General features: G+C 37.0%; 1 protein-coding gene across 1 annotated transcript; it reads left to right on the top strand.

The window, feature by feature from the left end:
• Positions 1-357: 357 nt before the first annotated feature.
• Positions 358-22,710, top strand: DIPK2A (divergent protein kinase domain 2A). The gene is made up of 3 exons (XM_079921825.1): positions 358-1,156; positions 16,825-17,128; positions 19,901-22,710. Exons 1-3 carry the CDS (start codon positions 500-502, stop codon positions 20,230-20,232), a joined length of 1,293 nt encoding a protein of 430 aa, XP_079777951.1. The 5' UTR covers positions 358-499; the 3' UTR covers positions 20,233-22,710.
• The last annotated feature ends 879 nt before the right edge of the window (positions 22,711-23,589 follow it).

The raw sequence follows: 23,589 nt of genomic DNA, 5'->3' as shown, positions 1-23,589 counted from the left end.
TGAGACATTCCAGCTTCTCATCCCCTTCCGTGAGTCCCTCTTTTCCTCTTATTAAACCCCATTTGCTCGACGGGCGGCCACCAGCGCAACAGCTTTCGCGCCCCAAGCAACAAGAGCGCGTGCGCGCACACGGGCGGACGCGGCCGCGCGGCCGTCAGGTCCCCGAGCTCCCTCCCCCTCCCGCTGCTGTATAACTTGACTGGCTTGGAGGAGGCGCCGCTGGAGTCGGAGGGCGGGGAGCTCGGAGGAGGGAGCTCGAGAGTTGTGGAGACTAGTGACTGGGAGAAGTCGCAGCCTGCTCCGGTCGGCTCCTTCCCGCTCCCCGTCTCTCTCTCTCTCTCTTTCTTAACACACCTACTCCGCCTTCCGCCCCAGCCTGCGCCCTCGCTCCTTTTCTCGCCCGGGGGCCCCTGCCAGTCACTCTCCGGGTTTCGGCGCGGCGGGGGCGCCCCGGGGGTGCCCTCGCCCTCCGGGAGCGGGCGGACGGGCGGCGGGCGGGATGTGGCGCCTGGTGCCTCCGAAGCTGGGCCGCCTGTCCCGCTCGCTGAAGCTGGCGGCGCTGGGCAGCCTGTTGGTGCTGATGGTGCTGCACTCGCCGTCGCTGCTCGCCTCTTGGCAGCGCAACGAGCTGGCCGACCGGCGCTTCCTGCAGCTCAATAAGTGCCCGGCGTGCTTCGGCACGAGCTGGTGCCGCCGCTTCCTCAACGGACAGGTGGTGTTCGAGGCGTGGGGCCGCCTGCGCCTGCTGGACTTCCTCAACGTGAAGAACGTCTACTTCGCGCAGTACGGCGAGCCCCGTGAGGGCGGCCGCCGCCGAGTGGTCCTCAAGCGCCTCGGCTCGCAGCGCGAGCTGGCGCAGCTCGACCAGAGCATCTGCAAGCGGGCCACCGGCCGGCCCCGCTGCGACCTGCTCCAGGCCATGCCCCGCACCGAGTTCGCGCGCCTCAACGGCGACGTGCGGCTGCTCACGCCGGAGGCGGTGGAGGGCTGGTCCGACCTGGTGCACTGCCCCTCGCAGCGTTTGCTCGACCGCCTGGTGCGCCGCTACGCCGAGACCAAGGACTCGGGCAGCTTCCTGCTCCGCAACCTCAAGGACTCGGAGCGCATGCAGCTGCTGCTGACCCTGGCCTTCAACCCCGAGCCGCTGGTGCTACAGGTAGGCGCGGAGCCCGGGCCGGGGGCGTCCTGCCGGGAGGGCCGCCCGGGGAACGGGAGTCCGGAGAAGCGGCCCCTCCCGCGCCCGTCGCCGGGTCAGGACCCGGTGCGGCGCGGCGAGGCGAGGCGAGGCGGCGGGCGTGGGGAGGGGGCGGCGCTTGGGGGACCCCTGGCGCTGTGAGGGATCGCGGAGTGCGACCCGGCTGCTGGAGAGTCTGCTCTTCTCAGCTGGGCGCGGGCGCATCTCGGGTCTGACTGCGGATCCTTCAACGCCAGAGGGAGCGCGTCTTGTACGCTCGCAAAATGTCTCTCCGCCGAGTTTCTTTCGGCTCTCCTCCCTGCCTTTTTGCTTTGATCCGCCGGAGCTTGCGCTTCCGCGGCGCAGTGTGTTCACGAGCCCTTGGACCTTTCTTAGTTCTCCAGTGTTTCTGTATCGCGTTTGGTCTCGTCTTCAGCACCCCGCGCGGCTGGCCTCACTTCGGCCCCAAAGTCTGTCTTTGTTTTATTCCTTAGCTCATTCACCTGGCACATCATTGGGGCCGCCAATTTGGGGACAGACTCGGGAGGATGAGGTCAGAGAATGGACACCGGGGTCCGGGGTGGGGTCAGTCTGCGAGCCGTGCTCTGGGTGGAATTAGAAAGAGGAAAAAGTAAGGCCCGTTGGACTTGGGGCTGCGAGGCTTTAAGGCCAAGACGGACATTTTCATCCTGATCCTGTGACCTGCTCTATTCATGCGGTAATTTGGCTGCAGGAAGGTGAAATGTTAGGCCGGGGTTAGAAAACAGGGAAAGGAGCGTCATCTCTCTTCTAGCTGACTTATTGGTTCTCTCGTGACTTTATTTTGAAACCAAACGAGCCGTTTAGGGGAGTAGGTTGGGATCTTTTTACTGGTGGTGACAGCCAAAAAGAAAACAGAACCTCTCAAAACTGTGTTTACCTTGGGAAAAGTTGCTGAGTTTATCCACATTCCCACTCGCCTTTAGTGCAGTGTCCTTGGATAGTGGTTACAACTGTTGGGGTTTTGATCTAGCCTGATAACCGCAGGGAAAGTTACCTTGCTCATTTTCCATAACAGTTGTGCTGTATTTCAAATACAAAGGGGAAAAAACATGACGTAGAATTAATCACAAGTAATTTTGAGTACTTCACGCCCTTTCGGCGCTGCTAAGAATGTCACTGATGGCTGGGGGGTTTTTACAGGGTTGCATTTTTTTAAATTCTGAAGTGCATCAATAGGAATGTGCAGTATTCATTTATATTGCTGGCTTTTCTCAAGTTCTCCGCTGCCCAGCTTAACTAAGAGAAGCCAGCATCGTTTGATTAGTTCAGCCAAATAATTTTAACACAAAATAAATACTTTGCCTCCAACAAAACCGTAGTAAATTTTAAGTCGTCCTAGGATGTATGTAACGGGTCATTTAAAGTACAGATTGTATATTAAATGCTTCTCTTTAACAGTGAATGGTATATAAAACTGGTTAAACTTTCCTCGAAGAAATTACATTATTCGGTAGTTCCAAAACTAGTCAGCCTCTAAATTTTAAGTCCATACTTATGATACGCACATTTGATTTGAAAGTTTTTTTTCCATTTAAGCTGCTTTTTCTCTGTGAGAAATAGATGTTTATGTTAGCAAGGTTAGTCCCTGGAGAAAGCTCTAGCAGTATGGTTTGCTTAGCAGATAGTCTCTCAAATTCTCTGGGACCCAACAATTTAGTAAAGAGCTATCTTAGTAATACACATTTTCTGCAACTAAAATAGTGGCTTCATATTGAAAGGTTTTTATCAGTTAACTCTACTTATATTAGAACCAATATTTTAAGAACGTTGTATATCCAGTTCTATAAATGTATGCATTTTAATATGAGAAACGTTGACATTTGATTTGCACTAAAGTAAATCTGCTTTATTTGGGAAACTTACATGTTTTTGAAGCTTGAAGTTGTCTTGGTATATTCAGTTTACTTTATAGTTGAGACAGTCAAGTGTACGTATATCTTGTTTTCTGATGAACTCTTCGCTTAAACTTTTCTTCTGTTTTCATCTTTAGTGATAAAAAACTTTTAAAAAATCAGTTATATTTTTGTAATTTAAGCTTACTTGACACAATTGCAGTGAGCAGGTGGCTAGGTGGGTTATAGGATAAGAGTTTGTTTTCAGTATGTGAGGAAATATCTGTATCAACATTGTTGACTGTGGTATTTGTAACTTGAAATTTTAATTTAGTTTTATAGCTGTTTACATGCTGTGTGAAATACAAATTTGGGGTCTTTAATACCAGTCAGTCATTGGTATTTTTTTTAAACTGTTGAGCAAACAAGTAGAATAGGAAGACTTATTTTAAATAGAAGGTCTTCATAGAGCTGCTACTTACTTTATAGAACCACTTAATCTTTGGTAAAAACTAATGAGTTAAGTATGAACAATATAATTAAAATTTGATGACAGTATAAAACCAGTGAAGTGAAAGGAATCTCAAAATTCTTTGGTCAAGTACAAAGATTGTTAAACACTAAGTCACATCATGATGTTCATTACTTTTTGTTAGCTAGACAGACATACACAATTTTAGTATTTATACAGGTTTCTGTGAAACTGTTAACAGCTGTTTATGGTAGTATTGGGATAGTAATTGATAATGGTAGAAAAACTCAGATTTGGCTCTCTATATATTTTGGGGTTCATGTATTTTTAAAAACTATTTTTAAGGGTACAAGTGTGTGTTTTATAGCTTGAAGAGGAACTTGCTTTTTTTTTTTTTTCTGTTTTTTTTTTTTCCAGGAGAGGGAGCTACTTATTGAATTTTTGGACAGTTGATAACAAACTAGATTTTTCTTATATTGCCCCCAGATTAACTACTTGAGAGAAAAAGTCTTTTGGATCGAATTCATCAAGCTATTCTTAAGAAAAGTTCCCATGTAGGAAACATGCTTCCAAAAATAAACATTTAAGAATCTCTTTTGATAAGGTACTAAAGAAAAAAATGAAAAGTATATATTAATTTAACCCATTAAACATGCATCTTCTGATTTTAAGAAACAGTAACAAACTGAAGTTTCTATTATGCCTTGAAAGGAGACATGAATGGTATTAAATGTCTGCAAGATATGTTTTGGACATACCTTACCTATGTAAGGCTATACAGATTTGTAGTATAGATTTCCCAATATGAAATGATACAGAAGTACAACTCTCTTCCCCTTGTTAGATAGTTTTACTAGCCTTCAGCAGCTTATCTAATTCTAAGGAAAGTTGTTCTGCCATAGAATTATCTTCTAAAAAATTTTTATAAACATCAAGCAACAAGATAATGCTAGAATCTTTATTTTCTACTTTTTCTCTTCACGTTTTTACTTCACCCAGAGGTATATTTTAATTACAAGTATGCTAATCTTACTGGAAAAAAATGTGGAGAGGAACTTTGTAATATTCGTATGGCATTTTTGGAATAGTCAGAAATTGAGGTGTTGAAGTATTTGGCAAGATAGTAGGATATTTTCTGTTATTGATAAAATTTCTACCAGTATTTGTACTTACTTATCCTTGAATTTATAAAAATTGTGTGTATAAGGGAGAAAAATGCTGTCTGGATTTCCTGAGGCCCAAATTGTCTCTCTGATGTTATGACTTGGAGATAGTGAAGATGGTCTTGTTTATAGAAATAAGAAAGCTCTTGGTTGTTTGGGGCAAGGAGGTGGGAATTTGTCTTATTATATTTATAGAACTTTGTCTTAAATTTTCTGAATCATGGTTTTAATGGGATTTCTTTAATATTTACAGTGTGTAACTATCATTGTTTAAGCTATAGATTTTAAACTTTTCATTTCTATTTTTATAAATGACATAATACATTGAAAGCATTTTATGTAGTGCCTCATGCATAGTAAGCACTCAATAATTAGAGTGCTTAGATATTAAATAAGTAAGTGACTTAATTATCCAATGCATTTGATTAGTGGTTTTGAAGCTTGTTTGGAATATGAATCACCTTAAAAATAGTTTTGCTTCTGATTATCAACCATATCTTTAATTACACTGATTTATTCCATTCCTACAAGATGAATTTTATAATTAAACTTTGAGTGAATGTTGTTGTTTTTGTCCTTAAAAATAATTTCTATAGGAAAAGAATGTACTTTTAAGATGCACTAAGATGCAGTTTTTGATGTAAACAAAACATTATGGCCATTTATCTAATTGTCTTACTTTGGACCAGTTGATAAACTTTTTATGGGACTCCCTTTACTTAGCTATAAAGTAAGACTATTGGATTAAATTCTTTTCAGCCCCAACATCCTGTGACTCTCAAACTCTCGACTTGAGAAATTATTCTTCTGAGCTTGACTTTAAACTGGTGGGTTTAAGCTCTTATAAAAGGGAGTTAGGCGTTTTTGTACTTGATCCCTGCTATGGGTTGGAGGCCAGGATAGATAGTCCTTTTTCAGGCTTGTCTTCCTAGCCTCAAATTTTTACACACATGAAATCAGATTAAAACAAATCAAAATTCGAGACTGCCTTTAAAGGAAACAAATCTGGAGCTAAAGGTAGCTAAGGGTCTTGTGGGGTATTGGCACCTGGAAAGGATGTTCCAGACTTTGTCACGGGAATTTCTTTTCAAGCAACAGTTTAAGGGGCTACCCCCTTCTCTCCTCCTGGCTGCTGCTGTAGTAACCACACTCCTGCACTCCCCTATTTAGGCTTCAGAGATGGTTTTGACTAGGTAGTTCTGAGTAGAGCACTTTTTATCTAATAAATGAATGAGCTTAACTCTAGAGGGTTTTTTTTTCCTGTTTTTCTTGCTTTTTATCTGAGGTTTCATTGACACTTGATTGTGCTTCCTGACAAAGCAAACAAAAATAATAAGATCTGTGTAACTCAGGTCCAAAAAAGAAGGAGACTTTTATTTTGGAAATATTATAGAAACAGATAGTCACCCATAGGAAAGCACCACTTCCAGATCAGTGGAGCAAAATCATTTGACACCCTAGCCTATTTTCTGGATATGTTCATATCATTTGACTATTATTAGTTCTGAGATCCTTTCTGTACTTTTGTCTAATCTTTGAACTATTTTCCCTCATATTTCCATTGCTTGCATCAGCACATATTCTTCACGTATGTTGGTGGGGGGTAGAAAGCTTACTTTTGGGGGATCTACTTTCTGGACATAGGTGGTCAGTTTCTCAGTGGCTCATCAGGCTGGTTTTTATTCTGATTTTCTGGCTTATGTCTCTGGTCTACTTCCTATATTGCAGTTATTGCTGCTGACTCTTCACAGAATGCTGACACGTTTTCTTTCTTTACTCACTCATTTTGTATATATTAAACTAACATGGGCTTAGAATATAAGCCCTGCATTTTTCCTATACATGCATTGAACTTTAGTACATGATCGTAAACTGTCTTGAGACTGTAAATTATTGGTGTAAGATGAGGATAGTTATTCATCCTGGTCATAGACTTTTAAAGGTTTTAAATTATGTAATCAAATTTTTTATCCAATTTTTATGTCTTTTTGTAGATTATAGGAGGAAGTTATCTGTAAAATACCCAGAAGCTCTTTGGACTTACATAGCCCTGGACTTAGAGTCAGAAGAACTGAATTTTGTTTCCTCATTTGCTAAATAGTCTGTTATAAGGCATTTGGATTGAAACCTTTCTAGGCAGCTACTAAGTAGCTTAGCTGTGTAGGAGGTAGGTATATAAATGACTAATTACCATTAATTATTATGCTATCATAATAAACCCTACAAAAAAAAAGGATATTGTGCACCCTGTCAGATGACTTATTTAGGGAGGGACATCTGTGTGTATCTTCATAAGAATGGATACCAGGGAAGATTTCACAGAGGAATTGAATTCTGAGGATAAATGGGATTTTGCCCATAGATTTGGGAGGTGGGGGTTTGGGGGGGCCCAGGAGGTGTGGTGAGGACAGTATTGAGATAACGTTCTGTACTACCACAAAGCTGTTGGGTGGCAATGAACAAGTCCCTTAATGTTTCAGAGCCTGAGTTTTTTTAATCAGTAAAATGGGAATGTTAATACTGATCGAAAGGATTATTTTATTTATTTATTTTTATTTATTTTTTTTTTTTGCGGTACGTGGGCCTCTCACTGTTGTGGCCTCTCCCGTTGCGGAGCACAGGCTCCGGACGCGCAGGCTCAGCGGCCATGGCTCACAGGCCCAGCTGCTCCGCGGCATGTGGGATCCTCCCAGACCTGGGCACGAACCCATGTCCCCTGCATCAGCAGGCAGACTGTCAACCACTGCGCCAACAGGGAAGCCCCAAAAGGATTATTTTACAGGAGATAGGATTATTCAGATAATATACGCAAAATATCCTTATTTGTGAAGTTTTTTACAGTATATTATTACTTTGCAAATAAGCTTATTCCAGTTTTAGACATCTATAGTAAACTTCCTTAGTACACTGTGTTGATATCTTAGAAATATGTAAATTTTACTCTTCCTGTGGCAAATGTTCAAATGTCACCGCCCTTACATACACATACACACATCATAAATACCTATGTAGCTGCTGCTTCAGGCTATAGTTTTTTTGGAATAGTAATTAAAAGGGGGTTAAGGATTTGTCCCATATGATGAATAGAGTGAATATTGTACGAAACATGGTTTTTCGTAAGGATTCACTAATACAAAGCAAGTAGTTTAATTTTTCTCTGTAAATCATTATTAAGCTTAATAATTTTGTTTAGTACATTGATGAATGATAATTTTAAAACTAGAGGTTAAGTCTGGGTTATTTCTAGACATTCTTAGACTCTGAGACAGAATGTTAGATTTATCATTTGAGGTAAGTTTGATGTTTAAGGGTCTTCATAATTAAGGTGCTTATTTGGAATTTTAACTATGAACTGAAAAGATCTGACAGGAATTCCGTAGCATTGCTCTGTAGTACTGGGAACTGACCTATATGCCCTTAGGATACAGTAAAGATGACATGCCAGGGCACAGTTTGTGCCGTCTTTGCTTTCTGGGGCATTAGATGTGGGCAGCAAATAGAGAACAAGGTAATCTTAGATTTTACATGCTATGAAAAGAACAAAGCAGATTCCTATGATGGAGAATTGGATTGGGGATAGAATTTTAAATTTGGTGGTCAGAATTTAGTGACATTTTAGCTGAGGTGCGAATGATGAGAAAACGCCAGTGGTGCAAAGTTCTGAGGGCAGAGTGATTTTAAGCAAGAGGTATGACAAAATTCAGAGGCCCCAACAGGATCAAGCATGGGAGTAGCAAAGCATGGTAGAACACAAGATCATAGAAGTAGGCAAGGTCCATATCCCGTAGGGCCTTGGAAACATGCTTAATGAGTTTAGAATTTTGTTTTCAGAGCGCTGGGAAACAGTAGAAGTGTTTTTAGTAGGGCCTGATCTGTGGAGAATGGGTTATAAGAAATAAGACAGGAATCAATCAGAAAGGCTTTTGCACTGGTTTGTAGGAGAAAGCTTGGTGGTTTGTATTAAGGTGGTTCCAACTGAGGTTATGAAAAGCTGTTAGACCCAATATGTTTTGGAGAAATAGCTGACAGGACTTGATGATTGGGATTGGTTACAGTATGAGGGAAAGAGAAAAATAAGATACCTCCAGGGTTTTTGGTCCGAGCAACTGTTGATGAGGAAGCCCAGAGATGGAATGGCTGTTGGAGTAGGGGGAACCAAGAGTTTTGTTTTGGCTATGATATAGTTAAGACAACGGGAATACAAATCTAAAACCAGGCACCAAGTGTTTAATGCAGAGATAGTATGTTCCTAGCAGGTATTTTGCTTTACTTCTGAAGGGCTGTGTTAATTCAGTTAAAGGGAATGGGGGAAGTTAGTATTGTTCTATTGGCAGACTTTTTAAAGAAATCAGGTCTTGACTAAAGAAAGTAATGTAGGTTATTGGGTTCAAAAGAAGCTGCTTATATCTTTTTTTCTTTCTTTCTTTATTTGACATTTTGTTTTACTGAAAGTAAATATTTGAGTATAGTGTTTCTAGGTATATCTTTCAACTTAGAAACATGGATCACAGTTGCTGGTTCTCATGAGGTAAGAAAGGGTCAGTTGAGACTAGTTAAATATTTAAAATTTTACATTTAAAATTTGTGGCCAAGTGATTTTTTTTGGTGTGGGAGAGCATTTCTTAAGCTAGTCATTCTAAAAGATGAGTTATTTCTGTTAAACTTAGTAGATTTTTTGTTTTTGATGTGTTTTGACGTTAGTTTCCAATTTTAGATACAGCTGTTGGACATGATATTCAGTGAAATAACACAACCATGCTATTTTCAAGGCATTGCTTAATATTGTTGGAATTCTAGGTGGGTGGAAATGGCATTCAGAAAATTATTTAATGAAATAAATGGAACATATCCTGTGACTTGAAAATCTTGAGATTATTAAGATTCTACAGTGTTTGCGATGTATAAATTAAGTATAAATTAAGAAGCTGAGGTCTTAGAGAAATTTTATCAAAAATTAGGTAACCATTAAATCATCCCAGTAATTTTACTATATTTTCCCTCCAGACAGTTCACAAAACTGTGAACACATTAGTCTGTCACCAGTGCATTTGAATAATCTCTATGAACAGCTGTTACAACATGCGTTACTACAATGGGATTTTGTTCAAATTTTGGCTTTTAAAAATAATTTTGAAGCTCAAATGGAACCTTTAAGCATTTTCTATGCTTTTGTTAATTTACTTTCTAAAAATGTTCTCAAGTTTAAATTTGCGTGTACGTGTAGAAATGCCAGTTCTTTAGAAAACCTATTAACTAGATTTTAGATTGCATGTTTTGACTATTAATGGATTTTTTTTTTCAAGTCAGTGTCTTTTTACTAGGAATTTTCTCCTTTAAAAAAAAAGAGCCATTCTTGTAACACATTTCCTTCTTAGGCGAACTGCAAAGTTATATTCCTTTTAATGGAATGTTGTGAGATAATAAATGGCTATAAAATATTCTATGTTTTTTGTATAAAAGGAATTCAGATCTTTTAAACTTAGTATGCAAACTACTTTTGGTCATGTAAGGAGAGAAAAAGATAATAGAACACAAACTCTTTAGAGCTGACCTTACTTTGTTCTATCAGTTTTTCTTATATATCCCATATCTCCTTTTTTAGGACTGTGTTCTGACATAATAGAATAAAATGATGTAATTAATCTGGTAGGACAATCAATGGCTGTTGATTAAAGGATATTGTGATATTGTAAAAACTTGTTTTTCGGAATGATGTTATATACCACAGGATATTGACTAACTCCAGTAAGTAAGATGTTTCTGAATGTTAAGGCTTGGACACATACTTTGTTTTTTTATGGCATGTGGACCATGTTGAGGAATTTGTGTTTTGTTCTGTAAGTCCCAGCTTACAGAAGTCTGATCCCTACCTCCCTCTCCAGACTCCATTACCTCAAGCAATTCCCTCCTCATTTCACTGCAGCTGCTTTGGACTTTTTTTCAGTTCTGAGAGGGCAGTTTCTGGCTCTAACATATGCCTCCAACATTCTAAACTGCCTCATCCCCAGTCTACGTAGTATTATACTCATCCTTTAGATCTCTCCCTAAGTGGCACTTCCTTAGAGAGGCTGCCCTTTACCACACCATCTAAAATAGATCCCTACTCTTCTTTCCCAACATATTGTATACTTTTCTGTGATTTGCAACAAATTCCATAATTTATTACTTACACATGTTTAATAATCATCTTCCTAACTCAGGCTAAAAAGCCTTCCTTAGAATAGGGACTGTTTTATTTACAGCTCTTTACTTAGCATTTCATGATGGAGTTAGGCTAGATCTAGGATTTTTTAATTCAAGATTTGTATTTTTTCATTCTACAGTAACTGTCTCACTACCTTTACTCCAGCTGCTTGTAGTACTCAATGAAATGTGGGTTGACCTACAATCCCTTATCTGTAATTCCAAATTTAAAAATCTGAAGAAAAGTAGGTTTCATCAAATTAAAAACAAACAAATGTGAAAACACAAGGTAATTTATGTGCTTTATCCCACTTAGGATAAATAAGCTTATAGTATTTTTGCAGTGTAATATGTGTTCTTGTGAGGTGCTACCCCAGACTCTCCTTGAGGCATTGCATAATATGAGTATGAAATATACGTACTGTCACCTTTCCAAAATCTGAAAACTTCTGAAACAGGGATATTGGATTGAGGGGTTGTATTAGCCTGAGTTCACCTCTTAACTACCTGTGTGACTTGAGGCAAATCACTTAAACTATGCTGATAAAGTTGAACTGTACTTACAACTCAGGTACCCTCCAAATCTAGAATTCTTAGATTTCACATCCCATTTATTGGTCACATAAAGTGTCATGACATTTGGTTTTGATCAATAGATATGTGATAGTTATGTCAGCTTTTAGAATTTTTAAAAAAAGAGCCAGTCTTGTAACACATTTCCTTCTTAGGCGAACTGGAAAGTTACATTCCTTTTAATGGAATGTTGTGAGATAATAAATGGCTATAAAATAGCCATTTTGTGGTGCTTACCTATTATAAATGAAAATCAAATTACAATGCTGTGTTTATACATATTACCAAGTTTTAAATTTTTTATATTTTTAGTCCTTGTGGATGCCCTATACATTTCTCATAGCATTGAGCCTTTTTAAAGTTTGGTAACTAATTTATACATTCCTTTGTAAATTAAAAACTACTAGAGGACAGTGAAGATAGATTTCTAGTTCAGTGGTTCTTGGCTACGTTTGGAAGGTGTTGATTATTTATAGATGCCTTTTCAATAGGCGGTTTGCAAACAAGCACCTCTATTGATGAATGTCTGGACTTATATAAATAGGAAGATTTAAACAGGAAGTATAAAAATGTTTTGGTAAGCAATTCTTTATAAAGCAGTAGTAAATTGTACATTTCATACTTTTTTCTTTGATCTTTCATTGTCCTGATGAATATGGGGCAAATATTATTCCAGTTTTACAGAGGAAGAGACTAAAGCTCTAAAAAGTTTTGGCTTTGCCACCATCACACAGCTAGTGAGATGCAGAGGTGAAGGTGAAACTCAAAAGCTAGACTTGTGATATCAAGTCCATTATTCTGTTCATATACTGTTTTACACTTTAAATATAGAAGTTTTATGAAATATTATGTACCTTAAAGAGTATAAAATAAATTTTCTCTTTATTGATATATGTTTTATGTCACCTTCATTTTATTTTCTCATAAAATGAAGATGATCCTAGTGGTTTTGTTTGTTTCCGAAACCTTGGCTTTAAGCTAAAAGATACCTAGACATGATGATTTATCTTAGGTTTCATATTCACAGTACCTTTTATTATGTAAATTAACAGTGAAGACATTTAATGTTGCTTTAAATCCTAGAGTTAAGCATGTTTGACGTGATACTTAAATTTCCATTTTTAATTTTTAAATTGGTAATAATACTCTGTAGACTTTCTTTGGGTAGTCACCCACCCAATATAAAAAAAAAAAACAGTAATAGAGTAGTAAATATATTGTTTTGTAACTATTATGTGCCTTTGTGTAATCTTAGACTAATAGTTATAAAAACCTCACATACTACACTTTATGTCATATACATTCAAGCCTGATGAAAAGCCCTGAACAGTTAATCGGAGTGCCTCCAATCCAATTAGAATTTAAAACATTCCAGGTTGAAAGTCTCTTTCCTTCACATGAAAAGTGTTTGTACACATTTTTTCAGTAGTAAATAATCCTGTAAAATACACACATTTTCTTATACAGCTCAATATCAGAAAAAAACAACCCAATAAAAAATGGACAGAAGATCTAAGTAGACATTTCTCCAAAGAAGACATACAGATGGTCAAAAGGCACATGAAAAGATGCTCAACATGACTAATTATTAGAGAAATGCAAATCAAAACTGTAATGAAGTACCACCTCACACCAGTCAGAATGACCATCATCAAAAAATCTGCAAACGATAAATGCTGGAGAAGGTGTGGAGAAAAGGGAACCCTCCTACACTGTTGGTGGGAATGTAAATTGGTGCAGCCACTATGGAGAACAGTATGGAGGTTCTTTAAAAAACTAATAAGACTTACCATATGATCCTGCAATCCTACTCCTGGGCATATATCCAGAGAAAACCATAAAGTCAAAAAGATACATGTACCCCTCGTTGCAGCACTATTTACAATAGCTGAGATGTGGAAGCAACCTAAATGTCCCCCAATAGATGAATGGATAAAGAAGATGTATATATATATACACAGTGGAATATTACTCAGCCATAAAAAAGAATGAAATAATGCCATTTGCAGCAACATGGATGGACCTAGAGATTATCATACTAAGTGAAGTAAGCCAGACAGAGAAAGACAAATGTCATATTGATATTGCTTGTATGTGGAATCTTTAAAAAAAAGAAGAAGATACAAATGAACTTATTTCCAAAACAGAAGGAGACTCACAGACTTCGAAAGCAAACTTATGGTTACCAAAGGGGAAGGGGGGGGTGAGGGATAAATTAGGAGGTTCGGATTAACATGTGTACACTACTATATATAAAATAGATAACCAACAAGGACCTACTGTATAGCATTGGGAAATATGCGCAATATTTTGTAATAACCTATAAGGGAAAAGAATCTGAAAAAGGATATATATGTATAACTGAATCACTGTGCTTTACAATTGAAACTAACACAATATTGTAAATCAACTATACTTCAATAAAAAAAAGTAAAAATAGAAATAAAAATGAAATACACGCATTTTATTTCAGGTTACTTTAAATTGTGTGCCTGTTGTGCTAGGCAGTTTGAAAATCTGATTTTAAGATTTTGTTTAAAGAAAAAAAATGTGGACCTCAGCAGTATACTTCTTATCTTAGCTACTGTGGTTTTGTGCACCGTGCGAGTTGGGTAGTCAGGAAGTCAGAAGTTGTGTTTCTTATTGCTTGATATATTTAATAAATCCAAGCAGTAACATCTTAAAAGTTTGTCTCTCAAACTCTCCTTCATCATGGTAATTTGATCCTAAGCCAGAATTGTTTTAAATACAAATTATAAATATTTTGGCTTCCTTGAAGCATTTTCAATAGAATGCTCAATAGAATTCTGTTCTCATTAATGAAGTCTGACTATTTTGACTACACAATGAACATTCTTCTCATGAGCAAGTGATGTGAATTCATTTGTTAAAGTTCTTCCAAAAGATTAGGTAGCAAACTGTATGAAAGAATTGTAGTGCTCTTCTTAAAATGAGGTATAACAGGATTTCCGTTAACGTTGTCAGAAATTACTGTATGAATGTAAAGTTGCTCAGTATGACATTTGTTCATATATTTTATCGTCTTCCATGAGGGACTTGAGTAATGAAGTGTATATCTGACTGTCGTTTGCCAGTTGGAAAGCCTCCAAAAACAAGGAGGCATTTGTACATGTGCAGAGGTTGGCAGGGTTCCCTTTTCTCCTGTTGTCAAAGACCATTTTATTTTCACAAAGATAAGTTTGTATCTGTTCTACAATATGGCATGTGAATAATATACCAATAGTGTATGGAAGAGTTTTTTCATTTACTTTTTGCATGACAAAACTATGTAATCTCACATATTTATGTATTTTCAGTGCTTTCATTTATATGTCAGGTTTTATACATGAATACTGGGAAATAGTTAAATCTTTTGTAATCATTTTGTCTAAATAAATTTTCAAGTTTGTGGAGGTATTTTAAGTTGGGAGGAAAGGTTGAAAATAACATGTGGTTAGCAGTTTTTGCATGTCACATTGGACATGAGCAATCTGTCACTCTTCCCATTGCCCACAAGAAATTTTAAAATCTCAGGTAATAAGATTAAAAACGCATTTTCCTCTAATTATTAAAGAATCAGTAGATATCGTCTCTGAACAAAATTGAATCAATTCATTTACTATATTTAAAGATTCATGCTATCATATCTAAATTTTTAATTTACATAATGAGTATTTTATCACAAAACTCCAGATCTTAAAATTTAAAAGAAAAAAAGGTATATGTACCAAGAACAAATACAGTTATTGTACATTGATAGTGTTGAAAGGAAACACGAATGAACATAGGCAATTATGGATGAAGTTTGGTTCTAAAAATCTTTTTTGTTTTAAAGTTGATAAAAGTTTTAATGTAAGGGTATTATTGAGTTTTGTCAATTTTATAAAATCTCACGGTAAAATTACTTACTTTTCTTGAGAGAGGCCCAAGAAGAGCCTCATCTCCAGCTCTTGTATGCAGATTGTTCAATTTTTAGCAATAGAAGTAGGCTACATTTATATTCTGTAGTGTTTTGCTTTGTTTCCCCTGAAGTTTGTGTAAACATCATCTTTATATAATTTCTTCCCCCAACTTAAGGAAAGGTACTAGACTGAAAAATTTCTCTTAAAAAACGCCTCTGGTCATGTGATCTTCCAAAAAGTTGTTTAAAACAATACTTATCACCCTTTTGCACTGCATTGCTCATCTTGTAGTTGGGTGTTTTAGCTTTGGAGAGTGAGTACCTTAGAATAAGCCTGCCATTTTACTTAGGTTGAAAATGACTTGTTGATGATCCTGGAAGATTTTTGTTTTAGGATGTTAATCTTCCTAGTAGTTATAAAATCCATTAGAAAATCTTGCCCAGATTAGGAGAACAAATAATTTTGAAGTTGGGTTAAGGTGAATAGACAATGTGATGGCATTGGAAAGGGAAGCAAGACTTAACTTGGGACCAGAGGTACTTGGAGTAGAGATTGTATTGATAGGTTATCAGATTGGTCTTTACCAACCTTTGGGTATAGATAGAAGATACTTCCCAAGAATCCTTCTTGAATTCCACCCCTGCTTTCCTCTGGACTAGATAAGGCCCCTATTAAAGACTTTCTTAGGACCTGTACCACCTTTTAGTAACTAACACTTATCACACATAATTATTTGTTTGTTACACGTCTTTTCTTCTAAAATTTTTATTTTAGAGACTGTGTAGTTCACTCTTCCAGCATAACACAGTGCCTGGTGCCTGGTAAACACTTGCTGGCTAATAGGCCTACAGTAGTCCTGTTCATTCAGAAGAAAGGATTGGTTGATTGTACTTAACAGGAGTCAAAAAGATAAAGGAAAGCATACATACTTTTAGATCTGGTAATAAAGAAGGTGTCTTGTGTCTTGTTGATTAATTTGGTTCTGAGATTTTGATAAGAAAGACTTACTTTATTTTAGCTTTATAGTGTAATCTGTTAAAAAATTTTCACATCCATGGTAACGGTATGAGTTAAAGAAGAAATAAAGTTACTCACAGACATTGGGAACAGACGTGGTTGCCAAGGGGAAGGGAAGGAGTGGGGGAGAGATGGACTGGAAGTTTGGGGTTAGCAGATGCAAACTATTACATATAGAATGGATAAACAGCAAGATCCTACTGTATAGCACAGGGAGCTATATTCAGTATCCTAAGATAAACCATAATGGAAAATAATATTTAAAAAAAGAATGTGTATATATGTATAACTGAATGTAAATCAACTATACTTCAAGAAAGAAAGAAAAAAAAGTTGATCTCTATTGAACTATTGAATATAAAAAGAAAATCCAAGCTCATACCTAGTAGAAATCCCTACGGAGGATCTGGGCTAGACCTAGGATATCTTCATCAGAATCTCTTATAATAAGATAATTCTTTTGTAGAGTTTTCCATCTGATGAAGGTTGGCCATTTGCAAAATATCTTGGAGCTTGTGGAAGAATGGTGGCTGTAAATTATGTTGGAGAAGAACTGTGGAGTTACTTTAATGCACCATGGGAGAAACGAGTTGACCTCGCTTGGCAATTAATGGAAATAGCAGAGCAGCTGACAAACAATGACTTTGAATTTGCACTCTACCTCCTGGACGTCAGCTTTGACAATTTTGCAGTTGGTCCTAGAGATGGGAAGGTGATCATTGTGGATGCTGAAAATGTTTTGGTTGCTGACAAAAGGTTAATTAGACAAAGTAAGTATTATAACTTTTAGATTTTCTCTGTGTCAAAATAATGTTTACATTTATGTGAAGCAAACTTTTAATTTTCTCCTTAGAGGGCAACCTTGCATCTTTCTTTGTTTTATTTGACCAGTATCAGTAAACAAATACTAATTTATTATACTTACGCTTGTACTCTTAGTCACAGTTTGTCCTTATTTAGAAAATATCCTTCAGGTTCAAATGGACACAGATATACCGTGTGTGTGTGTGTGTGTGTGTGTGTGTGTGTGTGTGTACACGTCTTTTTCATGCTTTATGCTGTGGTTTAGGATCTAATGCAGAATTAAGTTTTTATATAGTTAAAGGCCACCAGAGAGACTATACTGCTTTTGTGGAGTCCATATTTTTCTGTGGAGTCTCTTACAGAGATATTCTGTGTTTCATTGTTCTGTGAGGTCCCTTCAGTGATTTTTTTTTCTTTTTAACCATTTAGATGATTCCTAGCACTGCAGAACTCTTAACTTTGGTTTGACATTATTACGTCTCATCCAAAACTTTGCTCTCCGTTTATTTATGAGCTCTTCAAAGGATAGGTGGGCACAATGGCTGAAGTGTTTTGAAAATTAAGTGTCATAGGAATTTTAAAGTTTCAGGGACAAAGCCTGTAGTTCTATAACTAATGTACTTAGTAAAAAAAAATCCCGAAGGGTTGTTATTCCATGGTGAAGGTCTTGTATTCTTAATCCCCTCATGTCATATGGGGGTCTGTTGATGAAGAGACCAAAAATTTGTGGCACCTACGGAATGCAGTGAATGTAACAGCAGTCTATTAGGTTTATACTTTTTACATCAGCTTGATCTTGTTAAATACTTAATTTTTCTCAGTGCCTTGATCTGATTCCGTACTCACCAAACTACTTTCTGATTATTTCTTGACCTGCCATGTACATCCTTTCATGGAGAGTGGATACCATGCTCTGGAGTGCTTCATTTCCTGCTTATCTCTTCCTACATTTGTGAATGTTGTAGCAGCTTACACCATGCTTTTCTTTTTCAAAGTGTACAATTCAGTGGTTTTATTATATTCAGAGTTGTGCAACTTGCCTAAACTTTAAAACACTTTTATTCCAGTATTCATAAAAATAATATTTTTGAAATTTTTTTTTCTTTTTGATGTGAGCATTCCTGGAATACATGTTACAGTTTTATACCAACTAATTCCTGACCTTGAATGAATACAATATAGCTTCTGTATTCTCGCATTTCATACAGTGAGCTCCAGTGCTACTTTAGCTCTGGCTAATTCTTTTCAAATGTCTCATGGTAGGGCTGTCTAAATAGACACTTTGCAAAAGGCCATATTTAGTTATTCACCCTCTTTTCTGAGCTCTTGTAAATGACCTTTACAGGGAAATTGTGATTTTGTTGTGGCAACTCCCTCAATGTCCTTCCCTTTATCATCTAAACTAGTAAAAACAATACACATTCATTTTTTTCAAACAGAATAGATCCTTCCTTGAGAAATTGTTGCATCAGTTATCTTCTTCAACTTTCTACCCTCCTCCTTAAAATCCAATTTTTCTTACCTTCCCCAAAACAAGTATGCATAAGATTCTTTTCTGCTTTCCCAGCATTTTTAAAAGTACTGCTTACTGCCTGTCTCTGCTTCCTCAGCCTCCATTCATTTCTCAACCCATTAAACCTGACTGCATTACCATCTGCAACCACCCAGTTGGCAAATTCGTGAAGTGACTGATTAGTAACAACTTTCTGAAATTCTTTCCTCCTTTGGTTTCCTTCTATTCAGGTAGTTCCTTTTTTAAAACATAAATCTGATCTTAGCACTTCTTTGCTTAATGCTTTTAATGACTTCCCATGGTTCTTCGAGTAAAATTCGAACTCCTTACCAGAGAATAATGTGTATGACTTGGAGCTGTTCTGCTTCATTTTTAACATCCCTCCACTGCACTTAATGCTTCAGCTACAGTGGCCTTTTAGTTTCTTGAATGAACCTTTCCACTGAATACCTTACAGCTACTTTATATTACTCTGTATTTATGTATAAAATATTAACATTATGTTAATAGTGTCTATCTTGTCATCTAGTTAGAACCTCAGACTTTACTCATACACTTCCCTGTTAATTTTTTTCTCAAATGTTTCTACAGTCTGGCTTTTTTTCCTAGACCATCTTAGTCCCTCCAGTCTTCAGCCCAGATTTACATTTCTATTAGACAAATCATGGTCATGACCATCCAAGGTACAAACTATTCTCTAGCCTTATCTGTACCTCCTCCCTAGTTATCTGTCTCATGCTCTAGCCACAGTGAATTTACTGTTTCCTGAACCAGCCGGACCAATCCCTTAAATCCATGCCTTCGTACATACTGTACCCTGGGCCTAGCATGCTGTATCCCCTCTTTGCTTTTCAGACTTGCTTATCTTTCAAGACCTAAATCAGTTGTTCTCCTCTGTGCAGCTTTCTGCAGCCTCAGGCACAGGTACTGCATCCTCTGTACTCACGTCGCACTATGTCATACTTCTGTGTGGCACTTTCTCTGTATCATGGAGAGTTTCACTCTACGCTGAACATTTTAGTAGCAGGGACCTTTTCTGATCCTTCTGCCTGGCATTGGTGGACTCCTAATAAACGTTTGTATATAAATTAATATATTTAAGTGTTTAATGTTATACAATTTTAAGAACAAATACTGTGTTAATTAGTCAAATGTTACATTTTGGGAAACAATGAAAACTCTCTTAAAATGTATTTTTCTCTTTCTCCTTTTTCGCTTTTCACAGATAAACCTGAAAATTGGGATGTATGGTATGAAAGCAAATTTGATGACTGTGATAAGGAAGCTTGCTTATCATTTTCAAAAGAAATTCTTTGTGCTCGTGCCACTGTGGACCACAATTATTATGCTGTTTGTCAGAACCTCTTATCTAGACATGCCACCTGGCGTGGCACCTCTGGAGGACTGCTTCATGATCCACCAAGTGAAATTGCCAAAGATGGCCGACTAGAGGCCTTGCTGGATGAGTGCGCCAACCCAAAGAAGCGCTATGGCAGATTCCAGGCTGCAAAAGAACTGCGTGAATATCTAGCACAATTAAGTAACAATGTGAGGTAGTCTACGGTGAAGTTTTCTTTGCTTTTCTTCATTTAAATAGCACTGGCTAAAACGAAACCACCAAAAATTATCTGGAAAAATGAAATTTGGAAGTAATACATTCAGAGGATGATAAACTTGCACTGATAGATCTTCATGTTAACATCCATCAAAGTAAGACATAATTTCAAAAAATCACATGATGCTTCTGCAAATAAGTTTGTTCTTACACTTTGGAGGCTTGAGCTATCGTTAACCGCTTTACCCCCTGAATGCCTGACTGGATTAATGAGTATTGTTAAGCTATTGGAAATGAGTCTGATAGTTATATTGGCTTGTGTATCAAAGGGTACTTGGTACTTGACTTAGTTTGCGTTATGATCATGATTTTGTGAATCTCTTGTATTTACTTTGAATGTCAAGTTAGATTGGCCTGTTTTATAGGCTACTTTTTCCTTCTCATGTGTAGGTTTTTTTTTCCCATTTTTATGTTTTTAATTAAATTTTACACATTCAGGTTACTATAGGTATTCATTTATGTCTGGGCTAGTTTTCATTCAGTGCTGTAAGGTACACATTTACCGTTAGGGCAGGATTCCCAGGTTTACTGTTTTTTCAGAAAGCTGAATATTTTATTATGTAAATATATTTCTTCCCACTTTCTGTGGTTTCACCATTGCATGAGATCATTTAAGATTGTTTAACAGTTACATCCCTCTATGCCAATAAATTATAAGTGTACTCTAAACATGAACTTTGGCATATGTTGCAAAATGTCATTTTTGTCCCTTAAAAGGCTAGCAATCTATACCTTGATGTTAATTTGATTGAGGGGAAAAAAAAAAACAGTATTTTTTAAATGCTAACTATTCCAGGATAGTAATGCATATGCCAAAGAAATATTAGACCTAGTCCTATGGTTAGATTTTAAAATTGGTCATCTACCTATTTTTACTATCCTACTTCCAGTACTTCGACTCTGTCATTATTAAATTCATATCTTCCTGATTATTCTTTTACATTGAAAAGTTAAGCTACTGCTTGCAAACATATGTAAAAGATGTACCTCTTATTCATTGGTAGTTTTGCAAAAGTCAATGTGGTAGTCATTGTTTGAGTTTAATATGGCATCATAACTTTTTATTTATTGATGGACTAATAATTCTTACTATAAAGCAGACAGGTTTAGCCAGTCTGTCCAACTTGATCTTCATTACCCAATTGTTAACCATAAAAAACATCAAATTTAAGTCTATGGGTAAAAGTTAAACGTGTGAGATTTCTGTGGGCTGTTTTTTAAAGTTACAATATATATATAAATTGGCTATCACTAACGTAGGTGATATTTTCCTGTTTGAAATTACAACTTTTGTTTACCGCAAAGTTTGGTGTAGTGTGCGGTATTTAGTTCTAGACTGACCTTACTCTAATCAGAAAGTGATTAAATATGCACAACCAAAGCCAAGTTTTTCTTTTCTTTTTCATTCATTCAGCAACTATTTATTGAGCATCAACTCTGTGCCAGGTACATTACTAGCTGCTACACACTGTCTGAACGTGACATACGGTTAAGTAACTTTAAAATGATTATCAAAGACTTCAATGTGGGTATTTCTTAAGTTGAAAGAGCATTCATTAAATTGGGATCATGCTTTCATGTTATTTTACTGTTGTGATGGACGTTCTACCTGTACCATCTACAACTGGGTTGCTACAAAAAGAGCAGGAGGAAATCAATAAAGTTAATCCCAGTTTAAAAACTGGAAGAAGGGTAAGATCTCTTCGTTGTAAAGTTAATTTTTATACATCAGTACATTACATACTAAGCTGACTTTACAACTTTGGAAAACTTTTGAGGGGAGTAGGTAAAGTTACGTGTCAAACATTCGCCTCTTACTCAAAACTTCAAATAAAATACACATTTTCAAAATGGAGCACCTTTTATATTTGATAAGTATTCATTACAAACCTTAGAATGCCAGTCATTAGAGGAGTTGTCTTTCTGTGGTTTAGCAGACATTTATCTTACTTTTGGGAAGAGTGATTGTGATTGCAGAACAGGAAGTGAGAAAACACTGCCAGCAGTGATTGCAACTTGAGGTCATTTTTTATAACTACCATTTCCCCCTTGAGATTACGTGTAATTTCTTTTATCTTTGGAAAAGGTGAGGAGAAGATAGTAAAAGAATTAGGAATTTAAAATTACAGGGAAAAATATGTATGTGAAAAGCAATAAATATTTTGTTCACTTTGCTATCAAGATGTTCACTATCAGATATTTATTATACAGCAGCAATTTATATTTTTAATCATTGCCCATTAATAGACGCAGTAAAATATTTTTGAATCAGACATTTGGGGTTTGTATGTGCATTAAAATTGTCTTTTGTACTGTAAGTTACTGCTTAATTTGAATATTTTATCAGAACTGTCTCCCTGTGCCTTTATAATATAAAGTTGTTTCTACAACTTTTAATGATCTTAATAAAGAATACTTTAAGAATCATACTTTTCAGACTATCTCTTAACTTCAAATATACAACTTTTTCTTGAATGGAAAGTGGGGTTATATAGATAAGTTTTTTTTTTTCTCTTGCATATATTTTGATATAATTTTCAGAAACTATCTGGTTGGGTGTGATCCGAACTTAAGGTGTTTGTTTTCTTCTGTTTTTCTGTAGTAGTTGGTGACTTTTTAAACTTTTACTACTAAAATGGGATAGAGAACTTAATTATGGAATTTTTCAGATGTATACAAGAGAATAATATAATGAACAATAATAAACTGTGGTTATAGTAATTTCAAAAGTGAGCAACGGGTGGCCAAACTTGTTTCCTCTGTACCCCAGCCTACTTGCCCCAGCTTATTTTGCGAGAGATATCATTTGATTCAGCCATGCACATTAGGCATTTTCTCCTCAACAAAAATTTCACATCTAAAAACTTAATACCTCAATATCACCAAAGCAAGAGAGCTTTCGGAAACTCAAAGATGTTTTCTCAGAAGCTCAAGATCCGACTGCAGGGACTTTAAACCACTGGCGATATATACGTGGAGTAATATGATAAATAAGGATAATAACTGAAATGCAGTGAAATTCATTAAATATGTAACCTATGCATTCAAAATGATAAACGTGAACAAAAACAAAACAACTCAGTTACCTTTGGAAAGATGTTGAGGAATTATTCTGAAAACTGGAAACCTGGAGAGAAAGAAGCATTTATCCTGCCTTACCCCCAGGATAATCAAATAACTGAGGGGAAGAATTTGTAGAATTGTTCTAGTTAGTATGCAGAAGGAGTATTGTTAGAATATCACCATTTTTAAATTCCTAATGAATTGGCAAGAGCTAGGCAATGCACATCAGTGGCAGC

The sequence above is a fragment of the Stenella coeruleoalba genome (assembly GCF_951394435.1).
Source record: "Stenella coeruleoalba genome assembly, chromosome: 5".
Classification (NCBI taxonomy): domain Eukaryota; kingdom Metazoa; phylum Chordata; class Mammalia; order Artiodactyla; family Delphinidae; genus Stenella; species Stenella coeruleoalba.
The sequence above is the reverse complement of the archived record's forward strand: the minus strand, read 5'-3'. Positions and strand labels throughout refer to the sequence as shown.

What these genes read in the sequence shown, in the direction of transcription:
- DIPK2A (XM_079921825.1), top strand. Translation starts at nt 500, where the DNA reads ATGTGGCGCCTGGTGCCTCCGAAGCTGGGCCGCCTGTCCCGCTCGCTG. An exon ending in CCGAGCCGCTGGTGCTACAG is followed by an intron (nt 1,157 to 16,824) that starts GTAGGCGCGGAG and finishes ATTCTTTTGTAG; the next exon opens with AGTTTTCCATCTGATGAAGG. An exon ending in CAAAAGGTTAATTAGACAAA is followed by an intron (nt 17,129 to 19,900) that starts GTAAGTATTATA and finishes CGCTTTTCACAG; the next exon opens with ATAAACCTGAAAATTGGGAT.